Source organism: Cervus canadensis, chromosome 4, assembly GCF_019320065.1.
Source record: "Cervus canadensis isolate Bull #8, Minnesota chromosome 4, ASM1932006v1, whole genome shotgun sequence".
Taxonomy (NCBI): Eukaryota; Metazoa; Chordata; class Mammalia; order Artiodactyla; family Cervidae; genus Cervus; species Cervus canadensis.
The window spans coordinates 100,154,890-100,176,431 of record NC_057389.1 but is presented as its reverse complement, the minus strand read 5'-3'; the positions used below and the strand labels follow the sequence as shown (position 1 = coordinate 100,176,431).

General features: G+C 39.9%; 3 protein-coding genes across 3 annotated transcripts; all 3 read left to right on the top strand.

The window, feature by feature from the left end:
• The first annotated feature begins 1,476 nt into the window (after positions 1-1,476).
• LOC122440988 (olfactory receptor 7A17-like) lies at positions 1,477-7,620 on the top strand. Its single transcript, XM_043467628.1, has 3 exons — positions 1,477-1,831; positions 2,117-2,302; positions 7,541-7,620. The coding sequence occupies exons 1-3, from the start codon at positions 1,477-1,479 to the stop codon at positions 7,618-7,620; spliced, it is 621 nt and encodes a 206-aa protein (XP_043323563.1).
• A 4,178-nt stretch (positions 7,621-11,798) lies between these two features.
• On the top strand, positions 11,799-12,746 carry LOC122440629 (olfactory receptor 7A5-like). The gene has a single exon (XM_043467109.1). It carries the CDS (start codon positions 11,799-11,801, stop codon positions 12,744-12,746), a length of 948 nt encoding a protein of 315 aa, XP_043323044.1.
• Positions 12,747-19,298: 6,552 nt separating this feature from the next.
• Positions 19,299-20,246, top strand: LOC122440630 (olfactory receptor-like protein OLF4). The gene has a single exon (XM_043467110.1). It carries the CDS (start codon positions 19,299-19,301, stop codon positions 20,244-20,246), a length of 948 nt encoding a protein of 315 aa, XP_043323045.1.
• Positions 20,247-21,542: the final 1,296 nt, after the last annotated feature.

Genomic DNA, 21,542 nt, shown 5'->3' with positions numbered 1-21,542 from the left:
AACTGGAATTGGAATGCTGCCAAACAAAGAAAGCTTTAATTCATCACATAGTCTCAGGGACCATTAGAGTTTATTAAATCTTTTACCCTCTAATGTCTGTTTCATTACCCTCTTTCTCTCCCTCCACCTCTCTTTCACATGCACACACACACGTTTTATATTTCTCTAAATACAAAGTTGAAAGTGATCATAAAAATGAACCCCAAGCGTATTGGCCCATGGGCAGTCTAAGAACTAGAATTTCTGGGTAACATTTATATATTCTGTAGGAGAAAGGTGATCTGACATGATCAGCTTGAGTTATAATGGTATATACTGTGAGAAGGGTGGTTATGGGTAAGAAATGTGTGGTAGGAACATAGCCCAGGAGGACATGGTGTGAGTGTGTGTGTGTGTGTGTGTGTGTGTGTGCATGCGTGCTTGTGCATTGAGAGCAGTTCTTAAAGCAGAGGCTCTTGGACTCATATATTAAGGTGCCTTCGCACAGAGCCCAGACCTCAGTCAGCAGAAGGTACTAAGGATGGGAGAAGTTTTAATTCACAGGATGCTTTTGCAACCAAATTCATAAAGTACAAGAAACAAGTATTTTCCTTAGGTCTTTTGAAGTGGCCATTCCCTCTCCAGGCACATATTTCTCTTCATATCATACTAGATCCTTCTCTCCCTTTCTTGAGCTATCTGTCCAATTATCACCTTGCTTGCTAGCCTTACCTGAACACTCAGTACCTGAAAATACCTCCTACGGTCTCTTTTATATATAGTTTTGTTTTCTTCAGAGCAACTGTTATTACTTGACATATTATATTATATTTGCACATCATTTTTCACCATCACAAGATTGTGAAACGTTCCGTTTTTCAGCACCATGTATGTGTTACCTATGTTTGTTTGGAGGGACTTGACAGGTGGCTCAGTGGTAGAGAATCTACCTGGTAATGCAGGAGAGGCAGGTTCAATCCCTGGGTTGAGAAGATCACCTGGAGAAGGAAATGGCACCCCATTCCAGTATTCTTGCCTGAGAAATCCCGTGGACAGAGGAGCCCGGCAGGCTACATACAGTTCAGGTGGTCTCAAAAGTGAGAGAGCCGGCTTAGCAACTAAACAATATGTGCTTTGAACATTGTTGACAGTCAATATATATTCTTCAAATGTATGAAATTATTTCTCATTACAGCTGTAGAATGCATGATTTTTGGGGGAATATGCTGAGAATGGATCAAAAATGCCCAAGTAGAGATGAAATAGAACTTTTCTAAACACAAGATATTAAAGTAAATTGATTGAGAGGAAAATAGAAATTGCACTATGTGAGTTATGCCAATTTGTGTGAAAATTACTCATGTTATTTTCTTTTTTCTTGGTAGTCACCTCCACCACATGGAACCAGGTAACAATACACAATTTTCTGAATTTTTTCTTCTGGGATTCTCAGAGGATCCAGAATTGCAGCCCCTCATCTTTGGGCTTTTCCTCTCCATGTACCTGATCGCTGTGTTTGGAAACCTGCTCATTATCCTGGTCACCATCTCTGACTCCCACCTTCACACCCCCATGTACTTCTTCCTCTCCAACCTGTCCTTTGTAGACATCTGCTTCACCTCCACCACCATCCCAAAGATGCTGCAGAATATCCAGACCCAGAGCAAAGTCATAACCTATGAAGGCTGTATCATCCAGGTGTATTTTTACATATTCTTTGCAGGATTAGATGACTTCCTCCTGACAGTGATGGCCTATGACCGCTTTGTGGCCATCTGCCACCCCCTGCACTACACAGTCATCATGAACCCTCGGCTCTGTGGACTGCTGGTATTGGTATCCTGGATGATGAGTGCTATGTATTCCTTGTTACAAAGCTTAATGGTTTTGCGACTGACCTTCTGTAGAGAGGTGGAAATTCCCCACTTTTTTTGTGAACTCAATCAGATGGTCCAACTTGCCTGTTCTGACACCTTTCTGAATGACATGGTGATGTGTTCGGAATCAGTGCTTCTAGCTGGGGGGCCGCTTGCTGGTATCCTTTACTCTTACTCTAAGATAGTCTCTTCCATACGAAGAATCTCATCAACTCAGGGAAAGTTTAAAGCATTTTCCACTTGTGCATCTCATCTCTCAGTTGTCTTATTATTTTATTGTACGAGCCTAGGGGTGTACCTTAGCTCTGCTGCTACACACAGCTCACACTCAAGTGCAACAGCCTCTGTGATGTACACTGTAGTCACACCCATGCTGAACCCATTCATCTACAGTCTGAGGAACAAAGACATAAAGGGGGCTCTGAAGAGAGTCTGTGGAATAGTAGGTATAAAAAGGCCAACTGTCCTGGGGCAGATGAAGTGCCCTTGATTGCATTGTTCAAAGCCTGGGGATCAGTAATTGTGACACTCTTCTCATTGTGGAGTAAAATTTGCTCCTTCTACTTATTTCCTTGGATGTCCATTTTTATAAAAATTCAGCATTTCTATACAATCTCAGTTACTCACTTTATTAGACTTTCTTTTCATTCTGTCATTTAGGTATTTTTTTTTAAGTTCTGCTTTTTTCTACTTCAAAATTTTCCAAACTCTGCATATGAAATATTTGGACATTTCTATTTTTTGTGGAGTGACTTGAGGAATAATACTTTCTTATATGACAAATGTCATCCCGAGTAATTTTTGCCTTGCTTTCTGGAAAAAAATCTGTCATGAGATATATTACTCATATAAAAAATTGTACACACATTATGTAAGTCAAGTGCTAATAAGTATGAAAGGGGAAATTAACAATAACACAATAATAGTGGGAGGTTTTAATACTCCACTCACACCTATGGATAGATCAGCTAAACAGAAAATTAACAAGGAAACACAAACTTCAAATGATATAATCGACCAGTTAGACCTAATTGATATCTATAGGACATTTCACCCCAAAACAATGAATTTCACCTCTTTCTCAAGCACACACTAGAACCATCTCCAGGATAGATCACATCCTGGGCCATAAATCTAGCATTGGGAAATTAAAAAAAAAAAAAATTGAAATCATTCCAAGCATCTGTTCTGACCACAATGCAGTAAGATTAGATGTCAATTACAGGAGAAAAACTATTAAAAATTACAACATATAGAGCCTGAAAAACACACAAATCACAGAATAAATCAAAAAAGAAATCAAAATATGCATAGAAATGAATGAAAATGAAAACAGAACAACCCAAAACCTATGGGACACTGTAAAAGCAGTGATAAGGGGAAGGTTCATAGCAATACAGGCATACCTCAAGAAACAAGAAAAAAGCCAAATAAATAACCTAATTCTACACCTAAAACAACTTGAAAAAGAAGAAATGAAAAATCTGAGGGTTAGTAGAAGGAAAGAAATATTAAAAATTGGGGCAGAAATAAATGCAAAAGAAGCAAAAGATACCATAGCAAAAATTAACAAAACCAAAAGCTGGTTCTTTGAGAAGGTAAATAAAATTGAAAAACCATTAGCCAGACTCATCAAGAAACAAAGTGAGAAAAATCAAATCAACAAAATTAGAAATGAAAATGGAGAGATCACAAGAGACAACACATAAATACAAAGAATCATAAGTGACTATTATCAGCATCTAAATGCAAATAAAATGGACAACTTGGAAGAAATGGACACATTCTTAGAAAAGTACAACTTTCCAAAATTGAACCAGGAAGAAATAGAAAATCTCAACAGACCCATCACAAGCATGGGAATTGAAACTGCAGTAGGAAAATTTCCAACAAACAAAAGCCCAGGACCAGACGGCTTCACAGCTGAATTCTACCAAAAATTTAGAGAAGAGCTAAAACCTATCCTACCGAAACTCTTCCAGAAAATTGCAGAAAAAGGTAAACTTCCAAACACATTCTATGATGTCAGCATCACCTTAATACCAAAACCTGACAAAGATGTCACAAAAAAAGAAAATTATAGGCCAATATCACTGATGAACATAGATGCAAAAATCCTTAACAAAATACTAGCAAACAGAATCCAACAATATATGAAAAACATCATACATCATGACCAAGTAGGCTTTATCCCAGAGATGCAAAGATTCTACAATATACGCAAATCAATCAATGTAATACACCATATTAGCAAATTGAAAGATAAAAACCATATGATTATCTCAATAGATGTAGAGAAAGCCTTTGACAAAATTCAAAGGCTTTTAATCCATTTATGATTAAAAAAAAAAACTCTCCAGAAAGCAGGACTAGAAGGACCATACCTCAACATAATAAAAGCTACATATGACAAAACCTCAGCAAACAGTATTCTCAATGGTAAAAAATTGAAAGCATTTCCCCTAAAGTCAGGAACAAGACAAGGGACAAGGCTGCCCACTCTTGCTACTACTATTCAACAGAGTTTTGGAAGTTATGTCCACTGCAATCAGAGCAGAAAAAGAAATAAAATGAATCCAGATGGGAAAAGAAGTAAAACTCTCACGGTTTGCATATGACATGACCCTCTACAGAGAAAACCCTAAAGAATCTACCAGAAAATTACTAGGGCTAATCAATGAATATAGTAAAGTTGCAGGATATAAAATTAATACACAGAAATTCCTTGCATTCCTATACACTAACAATGAGAGAACAGAAAGAGAAATAGAGGTAACAATTACATTGACCATTGAAACGAAAAGAATAAAATACTTAGGAATAAATCTACCTAAATAAAAAAAAGACCTATATATAGAAAACTATAAAACAATGATGAAAGAAATCAAAGAGGACACAAATAGATGGAGAAATATACCATGCTCATGCATCAGAAGAATCAATGTAGTGAAAATGAGTATACTACCCAAAGCAATCTATAGATTCAATGCAAGCCCTATTAAGCTACCAATGGTATTTTTCAGAGTACTAGAACAAATAATTTCACAATTTGTATGGAAATACAAAAAACCTCAAATAGTCAATGCAATCTTGAGAAAGAAGAATGGAACTGGAGGAATCAACCTGCCTGGCTTCAGACTCTACTACAAAGCCACAGTCATCAGGACAGTATGGTACTGGCACAAAGACAGAAATATAGATCAATGGAACAAAATTGAAAGCCCAGAGATAAATCCACTTACTTATGGACACCTTATCTTCGACAAATGAGGCAAGGATATACAATGGAAAAAAGACAATCTCTTTCACAAGTGGTGCTGGGAAAGCTGGTCAAGCACTTGTAAAAGAATGAAACTAGAACACTTTCTAACACCATATACAAAAATAAATTCAAAATGGATTAAAAATCTAAATGTAAGACCAGAAACTATAAAACTCCTAGAGGAGAACATAGGCAAAACACTCTCCGACATAAATCACAGCAAGATCCTCTATGACCCACCTCCCAGAATATTGGAAATAAAAGCAAAACTAAACAAATGGGATCTAATGAAACTTAAAAGCTTTTGCACTACAAAAGAAACTATAAGTAAGGTGAAAAGACAGCCGTCAGATTGGGAGAAAATAATAGCAAATGAAGAAACAGACAAAGGATTAATCTCAAAAATATACAAGCAACTCCTGCAGCTCAATTCCAGAAAAATAAATGACCCAATCAAAAAATGGGCCAAAGAACTAAACAGACATTTCTCCAAAGAAGACATACAGATGGCTAACAAACACATGAAAAGATGCTCAACATCACTCATTATCAGAGAAATGCAAATCAAAACCACAATGAGGTACCATTACACGCCAGTCAGGATGGCTGCTATCCAAAAGTCTACAAGCAATAAATGCTGGAGAGGGTGTGGAGAAAAGGGAACCCTCTTACACTGTTGGTGGGAATGCAAACTAGTACAGCCGCTATGGAAACAGTGTGGAGATTCTTAAAAAACTGGAAATAGAACTGCCATATGACCCAGCAATCCCACTTCTGGGCATACACACTGAGGAAACCAGATCTGAAAGAGACACGTGCACCCCAATGTTCATCGCAGCACTGTTTATAATAGCCAGGACATGGAAGCAACCTAGATGCCCATCAGCAGATGAATGGATAAGGAAGCTGTGGTACATATACACCATGGAATTTACTCAGCCGTAAAAAGAATTCATTTGAACCAGTCCTAATGAGATGGATGAAACTGGAGCCCCTTATACAGAGTGAAGTAAGCAGAAGATAAAGAACATTACAGCATACTAAACAATTATATGGAATTTAGAAAGAAAAGATATATGCAAAATAATACAGAGACACAGAACTTTTGAACTCTGTGGTGAGGGGGTTGTGTTTCAAAAGAACAGCATGTATACTCTATGGTGAAACAGATCACCAGCCCAGGTGGGATGCATGAGACAAGTGCTCCGGCCTGGTGCACTGGGAGGACCCGGGGGAATCGGGTGGAGAGGGAGGTGGGAGCGGGGATCGGGATGGGGAATACGTGTAAATCTATGGTTGATTCATATCAATGTATGACAAAACCCACTGAAATGTTGTGAAGTAATTAGCCTCCAACTAATAAAAAAATTAAAAAAAAAAAAAAAAAAACTCAACATTCAAAACACTAAGATCAGGGCATCTGGTCCCATCACTTCAAGGGAAAGAGACGGGGCAACAATGGAAACGGTAAGAGACTTTATTTTCTTAGGCTCCAAAATCACTGCAGATGGTTACTGCAGTCACGGAATTAAAAGACATTTGCTCTTTGGAAGAAAAGCTTTGACAAACCTTGACAGTATATTAAAAAGCAGGGATTTTGCTAAAAGAAGTCCATCTAGTCAAAGCTATGGTTTCTCCAGTAGTCATGTATGGATGTGAGAGTTGGAACATAAAGAAGTCTGTGCACTGAAGATTTGATGCTTCTGAACTGTGGTGTTGGAGAAGACTCTTGAGAGTCCCTTGGACAGCAAGGAGATCAAACGAGTCAATCCTAAAGGAAACCAATCCTGAATATTCACTGGAAGTACTGATGTTGAAGTTCAAGCTCCAATATTTTGGCCATCTGATGCTAAGAGCTAACTTGTTAAAAAAGACCTTGATGCTGGGAAAGATCAAAGGCAGGGGGAGAAGGGGACAACCGAAGATGAGAATGCTGGATTGCATCACCAACTCGATGGATATGAGTTTGAGCAAGCTCTGGGAGTTGGTGATGGATAGGGAGGCCTGGCGTGCTGCCAGCCATGGGGTCACAAAGAGTCAGATACAACTGAGTGACTGAACAACAAGTGTCTTACCTGGGATCCTTTAAGATAGTTTCCTCTCTATCTGGAATACCATCAGCTTGAGGGAAGTACAAAGTGCTTTCCAGCTGTGCAACTCATCTCTCACTTGTATCTATCTTTCATTGGACAGGCTTTGAGTGGACCTCAGCCCTGTGGCTACTCATGCCCTTCTGCTCAGAGTCAAGTGCAATCACCTCGTGATGTACACTGAGATCACACCCATGCTGAGCCCCTTCATCTATAGTCTAAGGCACGAAGACATACACAAGGCTCTGAAAAGATTATTTGGAGTGGCAACTATAAAAGGACCACCAGTGGTAGTGTTACAGGCATTCCGTTTTTTTTTTTTTTTTTTTCAGGGTGTAAAGAATTTGAACTGGAATCAGATTCTCTGGCTCAAATGACCAGAAACACAGTCCCTGGACCACTAGAGACCTGAGGAATCCAAATCTGCATTTGAACTACAGACCTTGGTGATTTGTTTGAACAGTGAATTTATAGATACTCTAGCCTGGAATAGGATTTCTCACATTCTTACGCTGCCTTGGGCAAGAGAAATGTTTGCACTGCTTTTCTGTGGTTTATAGGAGATTAGCAGCATCTCTTCAGATATTGCCAAGTATCCCCAGTGTCAAAATCATGTCTGGTTGAGAATCACTGGGACAGAGTTCCAGGACTAAGAAATCTCAATCCACTCCAGCCTTTGCTTGGTTTGTACTTTTAAGTGAAACATTAAATCCTTCTGAGTTCCAATCTGACAACAGAGAATGGAGTCCGTAAAAGTGTTCCCTCAAAAAACACACTATATGAACAATTAAATTTGACAATCACTATAACATGTTAAGATTGTTTAATGGTCATGTGTTAGTCACTCAGTTGTGTCCAACTGGTTGCAACCCTATGAACTGTAGCCTGCCAGGCTCTTCTGTCCATGGGATACTCCAGAGAAGAATACTGCAGTGGGTTGCCATTTCCTCCTCCAGGGAATCTTCCTGACCCAGGGATCAAACCTGTATCTCTAATGTCTCCTGCATTGGCAGCCATATTCTTTAACATTGAGCTACTTGGGAAGCCTGGTTTATGGTCATGTTAATATCATATCAGGTTTCTCTGATAACTCAGTTAGTATAGAATCCACCTGCAATGCAGGAGACCCTGGTTCAATTTCTGTGTCAGGAAGATCTGTTGGAGAAGGGATAGGCTACCCACTCCAGGATTTCTGGGCTTCCCTGTGGCTCAGCCGGTAAAGAATTTGCCTGCAATGCGGGACACCTGTGTTTGATCCCTGGGTTGGGAAGATGCTCTGGAGAAGGGAATGGATACCAACTCCAGGATTCTGGCCTGGAGAATTCCATGGATTGTATAGGCCATGTGGGGCAAACAGTCAGACATGACTGAGCAATTTTCACTTATCATATCAACATATAAATATTTTTCTTATATTTATAAACATTTTATAATGAGAGACTAAAGGGCAGCTGTTGACTTCTGATATAACTGAGAAACTTGCAATTTGCTTGGAAAAATTAGCAAAAATCCATGGAGTATAATACCCACAATTTTATACTGAAGGAGAAATGTTGTCCTCAGTTCTCAAGAGGGAAAACATAGTTTTAAAGATTTCAGAAGTTTTTTCTTTTTTTTTCTCTACCACAAATCAAAACTTTGAAGACCCAAGGGAACTTGTCAAGACAAATCCTCAGTGTTATAGTTTAAAGGAGAATTAGATCTCAGGGATGTGATGAGATTCTGGGATCTTTAGTGCTTTCAAAGCAGGAGAATTAAAGGGGAAGGAGTGATAAAAACTGAGTCACCCAACTTATAATGCAATCACTTAGTAGCAGAGAATCAACAGAAAAATAATTGCATTGTGTCCAGCCCAGTGTCCCCAAGGGAAGTCATGTACTTGGAGGCTGGAGTAACAAAAGGCAAATATGCCTAATTAGCTGACATATGTGCATGCTTGCTAAGTCCCTTCAGTCCTGTCCAACTCTTTGAGACCCATGGACTGTAGCCCTCTAGGCCATTCTGTCCATGGGATTCGCCAGGCAAGAATACTGGAGTGGGTTGCCATGCAGTCCTCCAGGGGATTTTCCTGACCCAGGGATCAAGCCCCCATCTCCTACGACTCCTGCATTGCAGGTGGATTCTTTATCACTGAGACACCGGAGAAGCCCCGTGAGCTGACACAAGAAGCTGCAAATATCTCCTCTGCTGCAGCACCTCCACCTGTGCCACTTTGGTTGGTGAGGACCTAGTTCTTAATTTAGATCCCTGAATCTGTCTGGGAGGCAATGCTTGATTTTATCCCTTCCTGTTGTCTTATTTAGGCACAAAAATTCAGTCTGCATCATTAATCATTCAGAAAGGAACTTGGACTTCTACAGGGAGAGCCTTCTCTCTCAGTCTGCAGGCAGGTGAGAGCTCTGCACAGATTTCAGGGGAGGTTCAGAGAGGACGGAAGCCAGGAGCATGTGCCTGAGGTCACCTGAGGGCCAATCTAGCGTATCCAGAGGCCAGAGGTCACTGTGGTTATTTCTGGCTTTCCTAATATTAGTGTATCTATTTAGGTCTAAAAATAAAGTGAACCCTTCACTCTTCAATGTTGATAAATGGTAACAGAGGAAGTTCAGTTAGAAGGAATGGTTTAGTCGCTAGGTTGTGTCTGACCCTTTTTTGACCCCATGGACTGTTGCCCACCTGGCTCCTCTGTCTGTGGAATTTCCCAGGCTAGAATACTGGAGCGGGTTTCAATTTCCTTCTCCAGGGGTTCTTCCTGACCCAGGGATTGAACCTTGGCCTCCTGGATTGCAGGCAGATTCTTTGCCAATGAGCCACTAAGGAAGTCCCGTTTAAAGGAATGGGAGGCATAAAAGGCTTCCAGTAAAAGTAGACAATAAGTCTAATCATCTTATTTATGAATTGAAGTAAGCAAGTAGGAAAATGCCTCAAGAAAAAGAAGTATTCTGCATCTTCATATAAAATATATCCAACTTTTGCTGTATTTCATTTATTTCTGATTTTGAATTGGTAGTTTATATTCTATTTGCTTATTCTCTTGGGATATTTAAACTGTAAGATATATCACGTCATGAACATATCCCTGTTTATGTCCTTGGAAAAATATATTTTTCTTTATTATTTTTTTCTGGGCATCAAGGAAATGTCACTGGAGTTGGAATATTGATGAAGGAAGGAAATTTTTCTTTGCTTCATTGTCTCAGGGCTCATTTGAGTTTATTGGCTATTTTCCTCTGAATTTGCCTATGTCCATTCCATTTGTCTTTTTTTTTTCTTTCTCTCTCATGCTTTTCATTCTTCTCTAAATACTGAGAATAAATTGGCCATACCAATGTTAAACCTGATATTTATTGTTCTAGGGAAGTTTATAAACTGGAATTTGGTGGTGGGATGGGGAGGGAACGGGAGGGGGGTTCAGAAGGGAGGGGATATATGTATCCCCATGGCTGATACATGTTGAGGTGTGACAGAAAACAACAAAATTCTGTAAAGTTATTATCCTTTAAATAAAAGAAACACAAATTAAAAAAAAATCCTGGAACCTCTGGGTAAAAATAATACATTCTTTTGGAGAATAATAATTTGATCTGACCAGCTTGATGTGTAACCATTCATGGCCTAATGAGGGTGGATATGGGTGACCAGTTTATGATAGTAACACAAGCCAGAGGACATTGTGTGTGTGTATGTTTGCCTGTTTCTTGTGAAGAGAGACCAGTTCTTAAAGAAGAGGCATCTGTCCTCTTATGTTAAGATGACTTATACTACAGAGGTCAGAAGTTGGTCAATAGATGGAACTAAGTAGGGAAACTGACATAATTCACAGGATGGTTTTAAACTAAATTCATAAAGTGCAAGGAACCGCAGGGAAGGAGGGGTTCTCTATGTGCTGAAGCTTCAGCTGTAGCAGGGAGGCCACCTTGTTCCTCAGCATCCTTGACACCGTCTCTGATCACTCCCCCTCCTACTTATTCCTTCACCTCACTGGCTTCCTTGTTTGCACTTGAACACGTGAAACAATCGTCTTTGTCAGGTCCTTACCAGTGCCAGCTTCCTCTGCCAGGCACACACTTCTTCTGACATCACAAAGGCTTCTTCTCTCTTTCTTCAGGAATCTTCAAACATCACCTAGTTTGAAGCTCTTCCTTGAACACTCAGGAGAAAGCAACACTTCCTGCCACTCTGTCCTTTATACCTGGTTTTGTTTTCTTCATAGCATCTGTGACATTCAGACATATTCTATCATATTTTATTTGAACATCCTCATTCACCATCCTTGGATTGCAAGAGATTTATTTTTCAGCATTGCTACTGGGTCAGCACTAAATATGTAATTCTCAAATAAATGAAGAAATACCTCATTAGGATTCTAGAATAGATGAGCTTTTTGCCAATGTGATGAAAATGGGACAAAAATTCTTTGTGAGGGATGAAATGGAGTATACTTTGGAAGAGAACTTTTCTATAAATAAGCTATTAAGATCAGTTACTTGAGTGCTAAATAGAAATTGCAGTATTTCAGCTATGTGAATTATGCCAGCTTGTGTGCAAACGAGTCATGTTATTTTCCTTTTTCCTGGTAGGCACCTCCACCCCATGGAACCAGGGAATGATACACAAATTTCACTATTTCTTCTTCTGGGACTTTCAGAAGAAGAAGAACTGCAGCCCCTCATCTTTGGGCTCTTCCTCTCCATGTACCTAATCACTGTGTTTGGAAACCTGCTCATCATCCTGGCCATCAGTTCGGACTCCCACCTCCACACCCCCATGTACTTCTTCCTCTCCAACCTGTCCTTTGTAGACATCTGTTTCACCTCCACCACCATCCCAAAGATGCTGTGGAACATCCAGACACAGCGCAAAGGTATCACCTATGAAGGCTGCATCACCCAGATGTATTTTCACATTCTCTTTGCAGGATTAGATGACATTCTCCTGAGTGTGATGGCCTATGATCGGTATGTGGCCATCTGCCACCCCCTGCACTACACAGTCATCATGAGCCCCCGGCTCTGTGGACTGCTGGTTCTTGTATCCTGGGTGCTCTTTGCCTTCTATTCCTTGCTACTCAGCTTAATGGTGTTGCGATTGTCCTTCTGTCCAGAAATGCAAATCCCCCACTTTTTCTGTGAACTCAGTCAGCTGGTACAACTTGCCAGTTCTGACAACTTTCTTAATAACATAGTGATGTATTTTGCAGCTGTCCTGGTGGGTGGTGGCCCTTTTGCTGGCATCCTTTACTCATATTCTAAAATAGTTTCCTGCATATGTAAAATCACATCATCTCAGGGGAAGTATAAAGCATTTTCCACCTGTGTGTCCCACCTCGTGGTTGTCTTCCTATTTTATTTTACAGCCTTAGGAGTGTACCTTAGCTCTGGGGATACCCACAGCTCACATTCAAGAACAATTTCATCAGTGATGTACACTGTGGTCACACCCCTGCTGAACCCTTTCATCTACAGTATGAGAAACCGAGATATAAAACAGAGTCTAAAGAGATTGTATTTGATGCCAAGTATAAAAGACCAACTATACTAGTGCTCTGGATTGCATAACTCAAAGTATCAAAACCAGAAATTGTTCTTTGATCATTGTGAAAGAAATTTTGCTCCTTGCCCTTATTTCCTGGGATTTCCCTTTTTCTTTCCATCTTTGAATTCCGTATCATTATAGAATTTTAGGTACTCTCTTTTTAAGCATTATTCTCAGTCTTATATATAGACAGTTTTTATTTTTCCTACACACTGTTTTCCTATCTTTGGATCAAAAATGTTTGGAAATTCCATTTCTTTGATGGAGTATCATAGAATCATGGAGACTTCATCAGGAGGAATATATTTTCATCAGAGCATTTAGTCTGTTGTTGGTCAGTCACACAGTTGTGCCCACCTCTTTGTGACCCCACGGATTGCAGCACGGCAGGCCTGCCTGTCCCTCCCCATCTCCCAGAGCTTGCCAAAGTTCATGTTCATTGCACTGGTGATGCCACCTAGCCATCTCATCCTCTGATGACCTCTTCTCCTTCTCCTTCTGTCCTGGATCTTTCCCAGCAGCAGGGACTTTTCCAGTGAGTCATCTGTTTGCATCAAATGACCAAAATACTGGAACTTCACCTTCAGCATCAGTCCTTTCAGTGAATATTCAGGGTTGCTCTCCCTTTAGACTGACTGGTTTGATTTCCTTGCTGTCCAAGGGACTATCAGGAGTCTTCTCAAGCAGCATAGTTCAAAGGCATCAATCATTCCACCTTCTGCCTTCTTTATGGCCCAGTTCTCACAACCATATGTGACCACTGGGAAGACCATAGCCTTGACTATGTGGACCTTTGTTGGCAGAGTAATGTCTCTACTTTTCAAAACACTGTCTAGGTTTGTCATCAGTTTACTTCCAAGAAGCAATCATCTTCTGATTCCATGGCTGCGGTCATCATCTACAGTGATTTTGGAGCCCAAGAAGAGGAATCTGTCACTGCTTCCACCTTTCCGCCTTCTATCTGCCATGCAGTAATGGGGCCAGATGCTATGATCTTAGTTGTTTTAATATTTAGTCTTAAGATGGCTCTTTAGGAGATCATTTAATTTACTGGCAGTTAAAGAGGTTTTTCATAGGTATTACTTATTGCCAATTTGTTAACTTGTTTTCTGTTAGTGTCATTCTTTTTCTTTTCTTTTTATGTTTCTCTTCTTATGATTTGATGACTGATTTAGTGATATGCTTGTGGTCCTTTCTCTCTAGATTGTATCTTGTGTAGATTTTTGATGTATGATAAACAAAGGGTCTTTATATGATGACCTACAATGATGTCTACTTATAGAAACAAGTTGTCTTTTAAGTTCATACACATATTAATAGCACTGCATTTTCACTCCCGGCCCTACATTTTGTGTCTTTGAAGTCACATTTGATACCCCCCTATTTATCCCTTTAATTCTTATTGCAGCTATACTTGATTTTAGAATTATTTTGTCTATTAAGTTTTCATACCAGCTTAAGTGATTTGATCCTCAGCCTCTCTCCGTGTCTACCTTTACTCACAGGGTTTTCTCTTCTCATAGTTTCTTCCCACTTGCTATGCCTTTTTTCTTTCCTTCTTTGTGAAGGTCCTATAATATTCCGTGTAGAGTATGTTTAGAATTGATAAATTGCATTAGTCTTTGATTGCCTGAAAAATCCCGTATCTCTCCTTCAATTCTAAATGTTAGTCTTTCTGGGTAGAATGCCCTAGTTTGCACGTTTTTCCCTCTCAACACTTTAAATACATCATGCTTCCCCATTATATCGTACAAAGTTTCTGCAAAAAAGAAAGAAATCAGCTGATAGATTTATATGCTTCCATCTTACATGACACTTTTATTTTTGGTGGCTCGGGCTTCCCCTGTGGCTCAACTGGTAAAGAAAACCATATCTTTAACTCTGTGGTTTTAATTGCTGTATCTTTGTGAAGGTTTTGTTGTTATCATTTTGGGGGGACTCTTTTTGTTTCTGGTACCTGAATTTTCTTTTTCCCTCAGGTCTGGGAACTTTTCAGACATAAGTTTATCAGATATGTTTTGACTACCTTTCCTATCTGTCGTTGCCTTCTTGGACACTGCAATTGTGCTAGTGTTGGTGTTCTTAATGTAGTCAAACATCTCTCAAATTATTCCCATTTTTAATTTTTTTTTTTTTTTTCTTTTCTGACTGAATCATTTCCATGATTCTATATTTCAGTTAGCTTATGCATTCTTCTGTATCACCTGGTATACTATAAATTATTTCTAGTTGTTCATTTCATTTAATGTAATGTTCAGTTCAAGCTAGTTTTTATTTTATAGTTCCCTATTTAAATTATAACTGATTCAGCAGTCCTTTTCACACAAAATTAAATATTTTATGGTCTTCCACTTGTTAACAAAATGCACATGGTGAATACTGGAAATAAAACTTCTTGGAAGATTTCTTGAATAATTTTAGGTTGAGAAAATGGAGTTTTATATCTTTACTAATGTATTGATTCCAAATCTGGTGAACTGTTTGTTTCTCTTTCACTAACTCTTTTTAGGCATGATATCTTGTTATTTAAGTTGGGACAAATTCCTCTGTATTTTCATTTCACTTACCTTTGTGTGTCTTCTGAAATTTTGTGCCACAGTTAACTCTCACTTTCTTAGAGTGGTGTCTTTCTGTGGGAACAGCCATATAGAGTTGATGTGTGCCCAGTGGCTTTACTGGAAGAGCTAGATCTGATGTTGTCACAATTCAGGCCTTTCTTTGGGGTGTACTGATTGCAGTCAACTTGCTAAGAGGTATGGAGGGCTTGGGCTTGAGTCAGGTATGAGATATGGCTTCCTCTTTGTTTAGAAGCCAAAAGGAAATGGCATCCCACTCCAGTATTCTTGCCTGGAAAATTCCATGGATGGAGGAGCCTGGCAGGCTACAGTCCATGAGGTCACAAAGACTCAGATGTGACTGAGCACAGCACACACACACATATAATATGCTAAGATAGTTTATGGTGCATATCAACATACAAATATCTCTCTTATAAGTACAAACATTAGTAATGAGGGATTAAAGGATAGCTCCTAACTTCTGATATAACTGGGAAATTTCTAATTGACTTGGAGAGACTATCATGCATCCAAGGAGTATATTAACTGTGGTTTTATTCTAAAGTAGCAAAGTCATCCCCCAATTTGAAGAGGAAAATAGTAATGTTTAGAGATTTTGGTGGTTCTGTCCTTGCCCCAAATCAAAGCATTAAAGACCCAAGGGACCTAGTCAAGACAAATCCTGAATGGTACAATTTAATGGAAATTTTGTTCTCAGGGACATGATGACATGCTGGGAACCTCAGGGCTTTGGAAGCAAGAAAATTTAGAAGAAGGAGTAATAAAAACTGAATTCACCTAACTTATAATGCAGTGTCTTAGGAACAGAGAATCAGCAGGTGAAAAAAATCCATTCTGTCCCGAAAAGTGTCCCCAAGGGAAATCATGTAGTTACAGATTGGAGTAGCCAGAGGAAACATGCCTAATGAGCTCACACAGGAAGCTCTAAATATCTCCTCTGCTGCAGTCGCTCAGCCTCTGTCACTTTGGTTGGGGAGGACCTGGTTCTTGCTTTTGAAGTTCTACATCTCTCTGGGAACCAATGCTTGATTTGTATCAGTTCCTGTTTTCTTATTTGGGGACAAAATTTCTTTCTGTGTCAGTAATCATTTAGGAGGAATTTTGACTTCTACAGGGAAAGCCTTCTCTCTCAATCTGCAGGCAGGTGAGTCTGACAGCTCCACAGACCCTGCAGGAGAGTGTCAGTGATGATGGAAGCCCGGAATGTGTACCTGAGGTCTCCTGAGGACCAATCTTGCATAGCCCAGAGGCCAGAGGTCATTGTGGTTGTTTTCTGGTTTTCCTAATATTAATGTACTTATTTACGGTCTAAAAATAAAGTGAACATTGCACTTGAAATTGCAAGTGTCAATCTTGACAATTAAACTGTAATAGGGGAAACTCAGAAGGAACAATGTTAGTGGTTTAGTCGCTAAGTTGCTCCAACTCTTGTGACCCCGTGGACTGTAACCCACCTGGCTCCTCTGTCCCTAGGATTTCCCAGGCAAGAATGCTGGAGTGAGTTGCCATTTCCTTCTGCAGGGGAACTTCTCGACTCAGGGATTGAACCTATGTATGCTGCATTGACAAACAGAGTCTTTACTTTCTGAGCCACCAAGATAATCCCTTTAGAAGGAATAGGAGGCATAAAATGCTTCCAGTAAAAGAAAACTAGTATACAGACCTCATTTATGAACAAGAGGAAACAAATAGGGGAAGTCCTTAAGAAAAAAAATCTTCTACTGCCTTATATGTTTCATATAAGACATATCCAACTTCTGCTGTATTTTGTCTATTTCTGATATTGAATTGGTAGCTTATATTCCATTTTTTTCTTTTCCTCTTGGGATATTCAAACTGTAAGATGTTCCATGTCATAAGTATATCATTTTTTATGATTTTGGACAAAAGATTTTTTTTTATTATTTTTCCAGACATCAAGGAGATGTCACTGGAGTTGGAATGTTGATGAAGCAAGGAAACCTTTCTTTATTGCATTGTCTCAGGTGTCATTGAGTATATTGGATATAGTTCTCCCTTAATGTCCATATATCCATTTCATTTCTCCCTGTTTCTTTCACTCTCAACCTTTTAATTATTCTCAAAATACCAAGCAGACATTGGCTCTACCAAAAATGAACCCGACATTAATTGTTCCATGAGAAGTTTATAAACTGGAATTTCATGGTAAAAATTATATATTCTTTTGAAGAATAATTATTTGACCTGACCAGCTGAGCTGTAACCTCTCACAGCCTAAAAAGGGTGAATTTGGGTGACCAGTGTATGATGGTGACACAACACAGAACATGTGTGGTGCGTGTGTGTGCTGTGTGTGTGTGTGTATGTGTGTGTGTGTGCTGTGTGTGTGTGTGTGTGCTGTGTGTGTGCTCTGTGTGTGTGTGTATGTGTGTGTGTGCTCTGTGTGTGTGTGTGTTGTGTGCGTGGTGTGTGTGTGTGCTCTGTGTGTGCTTTGTGTGTGCTCTGTGTGTGTGTGTGGTGTGTGTGTGTGTGTGTGTGCTCTGTGTGTGCTGTGTGTGTGTATGTGTGTGTGTGTGCACTCTGTGTGTGTGTGTGTGCTCTGTGTGTGTGTGTATGTGTGTGTGTGTGTTTTTGTCTTGAAAGGGAGGACAGTTCTTACAGCAGAGGCACCTGGACCCATATGCTAAGTGACTTATATACACAGATCACAGCAGCAGATAGAATCAATAAGCGAATCTGATATAACTCATAGGATGGTTTTATAACTAAATTGATAATGTGTAAGGAACCTCATGGAAGGAGGGATTCTCTGTGGACTGAAGGTTCAGCTGTAGCAGGAAGGCCACCTTGTTCCTCAGCATCCCTGACACCATCTCTAATCACTCCCCCTCCTGCTTTTCCCTCTGGCCCACTGGCTTCCTTGTTTGCACTTGAACCTGTGGAACAAGCATCTTCCTCAGGTCCTTAGCAGTGGCAGGTCCCTCTTCCAGGCACACTATTCTGCCATCACACTATCTCCTTGTCTCTCTTTCATTAAGAATCTGTTCAACCATTACCTAGTTTGCTGGACTTTCCTTAACACTCAGGACAAAATAACAGCTCCTACCTCTTTCTTTTATATCTGGCTTTGTTTTGTCATAGCATCTATCACATTCTGACATATTCTATCATATTTTATGCACATAACCTCATTCCCCATCCTTGGATTGCTAGAGGTTTACTTTTCAGCATTTTCTACTTGTCTCCATGTTCTTGGAATATCAGTTCAGCTCAGTCACTCAGTCATGTCCGACTCCTTGGGACTCCATGAATCATAGCACACCAGGCCTCCCTGTCCATCACCAGCTTCCGGAGTTTACCCAAGCTCTTGTCCATCGAGTCGGTGATGCCATCCAGCCATCTCATCCTCTGTTCCCCCCTTCTCCTCCTGCCCCCAATCCCTCCCAACATCAGGGTATTTTTCCAATGAGTCAACTCTTTGCATGAGGTGGCCAAAGTATCTTGGAACATGGTTAGCACTAAATACGTGTTTCTCAAAAGAATGAAGGAATATCACATTAAAACTCTAGAATATTAAAACCTCTTAGCAAATGTGATGAGAATGGGACAAAAATTCCTAGTCAGAAATGAAATGAAGTATAGCTTCAAGGGGCTTCCGCAGTGACTCAGTGGTTTAGAATCTGCCTGCAAAGCAGTACCCATTCAAGAGATACAGGATCAATCCATGTGTTGGAAATAACCACTGGAGGAGGGCATGGCAACACACACCAGAATTCTTTCTTGGGAAATCCCATAGACAGTGGAGGCTGATGTGCTATGGTCCTTGGGTCGCACAGAGTCAGACACAACTGAAGTGGCTCAACATACACACATACTCTAAAAGAGAACTCATCTGCAAATAAAATATCAACATCAACTTCTTGAGGGCTAAACAGAAATTACAGTATTTCAGTTATGTTAATTAGTAGGTGTAAAAATTGTCATTATTTTCCTTTTTCCTGGTAGTCACCTCCACACCATGGAACCAAGTAACAATACACAAATTTCACGATTTCTTCTTCTGGGACTTGCAAAGGAAGCAGAACTACAACCCCTCATATTTGGGCTTTTTCTCTCCATGTACCTGATCACTGTGTTTGGAAACCTGCTCATCATCTTGGCTGTCAGCTCGGACTCCCACCTCCACACCCCCATGTACTTCTTCCTCTCCAACCTGTCCTTTGTAGACATCTGTTTCACCTCCACTGCCATCCCAAAGATGCTGTGGAACATCCAGACACAGTGCAAAGGTATCACATATGAAGGCTGCATCACCCAGGTATATTTTTACATTCTCTTTGCAGATTTAGATGACATTCTCCTGAGTGTGATGGCTTATGATCGGTATGTGGCCATCTGCCATCCCCTGCACTACACGGTCATCATGAGCCCCCACCTCTGTGGACTGCTGGTTCTAATATGGTGGGTGCTGATTGCCTTGCATTCCTTGCTACACAGCTTAATGGTGCTGCGATTGTCCTTCTGTCCAGAAATACAAATCCCCCACTTTTTTTGTGAACTCAGTCAGCTGGTACAACTTGCCAGTTCTGACAACTTTCTTAATAACATAGTGATGCATTTTGCAGCTTTCCTGATGGGTGTCGGTCTTTTTGCTGGTATCCTTTACTCCTACTCTAAAATAGTTTCCTGCGTGTGTAAAATCTCATCAGCTCGGGGGAGGTATAAAGCATTTTCCACCTGTGTGTCCCACCTCTTGGTTGTCTCCCTATTTTATTTTACAGCCTTAGGAGTTTACCTTAGCTCTGCTGCTACCCACAGCTCACATTCAAGTACCATTGCTTCTGTGATGTACTCTGTGGTCACACCCCTGCTGAACCCCTTCGTCTACAGCCTGAGAAATCAAGATATAAAAGGGGCTCTGAAGAGATTCTACTTTATGCCAAGTTTAAAAGACCAAATACCCTAGTCCCCTGGATTGCATAACTCAGAGCCTCAGAACCAGAAACTGTGGTTTTTTGATCATTGTGGAATAAAATTTTTCCTATTTGTTTCCTGGGATTTCCATTTGTCTTTTCATCTTTGAACTCAGCATCTTTATGCAATTTTAGGAACTCTCCTTATTAAGGTTTTTTCCTTTTCTTTTCTATAGGTAGTTTTTATTTTTTCCTACTTCAAAATTTTCCTACCTTTGGGTCAAAACATTTGGAGATTCTATTATTTGATGGGCATCATAGATTTTTTAACAATAATTACTTCTTAAATGACACATACCATTCAAAGCAATTTTTCTCCTATTTCCCTGAAGTAATAGTTATGAGTAGCATTAATCATTTAAATATACACTTAACAACCAGGAGAATTTATATTATTTTTATTACAGTTGGACGAATCAGTGATATAGAAAAATAACTGTCAGGTTACAGGAGGATTTCTGACTGTGAAAAGTTAGAACCCTTAACTCTCTTGTTCAAGTGTCAACTTGTGACTGTCTCTCTCTATATATAGATACATGTATAAATGTGTATACACATTATACACATTTATACACATTCATATATATAAATGTGAATATATATATATTCACACATGCTCTTTTTGACCAAAAGACCTTTTAGGTGACATATTGTGTGTGTGTGTGTAGAGTATTATATAGGGTACAGTAGTACTCTATCTTTATTTCAAGCCCAGGACATCCAGAAGCAAGCATAAAAGCAGTGGTGATATTGCTGGTACAGCTAAAAATCTCCAAGTAATAATGATGGAAACGAAAATAACTGAGACAGTGGAGCGAGGTGAAAAGGAGGAATTGGAGGGCCAGCAAAACTAATAAGAGAGACAAGAGGAAGAAGATGCAACTGAAGAACAGGGGAGATCCAGGACACAGGAAATAGTCAGGGAATTTCTTTATTTGAGAGGGCACTTCATGAGAAGAGTCAACTCATTGGAAAAGATCCTGATGCTGGGAAAGATTGAGGGCAGGAGAAGGGACGACAGAGGATGAGATGATTGGATGGCATCACTGACTCAATAGACATGAGTCTGAGCAAACTGGGAGATGGTGATGGATGGGAAAGTCTGGTGTGCTGCCATCCATGGGGTCTCACAGAGTTGGACATGACTGAGCAACTGAACAACAAGAACAAATGAGCTTTTGAGGCATGGGACCTAGGATTGCAGAATGGTACACGAAGGCTGCAGCAGCTGTTCAGAATGCAATCCAGTGCTGCCGTGTCACCTCTGATAGGAGAAAAAGCTACATCAA

Coding starts and splice junctions, on each gene's coding strand:
- LOC122440988 (XM_043467628.1), top strand. CDS start 1,477: ATGTACCTGATCGCTGTGTTTGGAAACCTGCTCATTATCCTGGTCACC. Junction 1,832..2,116: donor ATTGGTATCCTGGATGATGA/GTGCTATGTATT, acceptor CTCATCTCTCAG/TTGTCTTATTATTTTATTGT. Junction 2,303..7,540: donor GAGAGTCTGTGGAATAGTAG/GTATAAAAAGGC, acceptor TTTTTTTTTCAG/GGTGTAAAGAATTTGAACTG.
- LOC122440629 (XM_043467109.1), top strand. CDS start 11,799: ATGGAACCAGGGAATGATACACAAATTTCACTATTTCTTCTTCTGGGA.
- LOC122440630 (XM_043467110.1), top strand. CDS start 19,299: ATGGAACCAAGTAACAATACACAAATTTCACGATTTCTTCTTCTGGGA.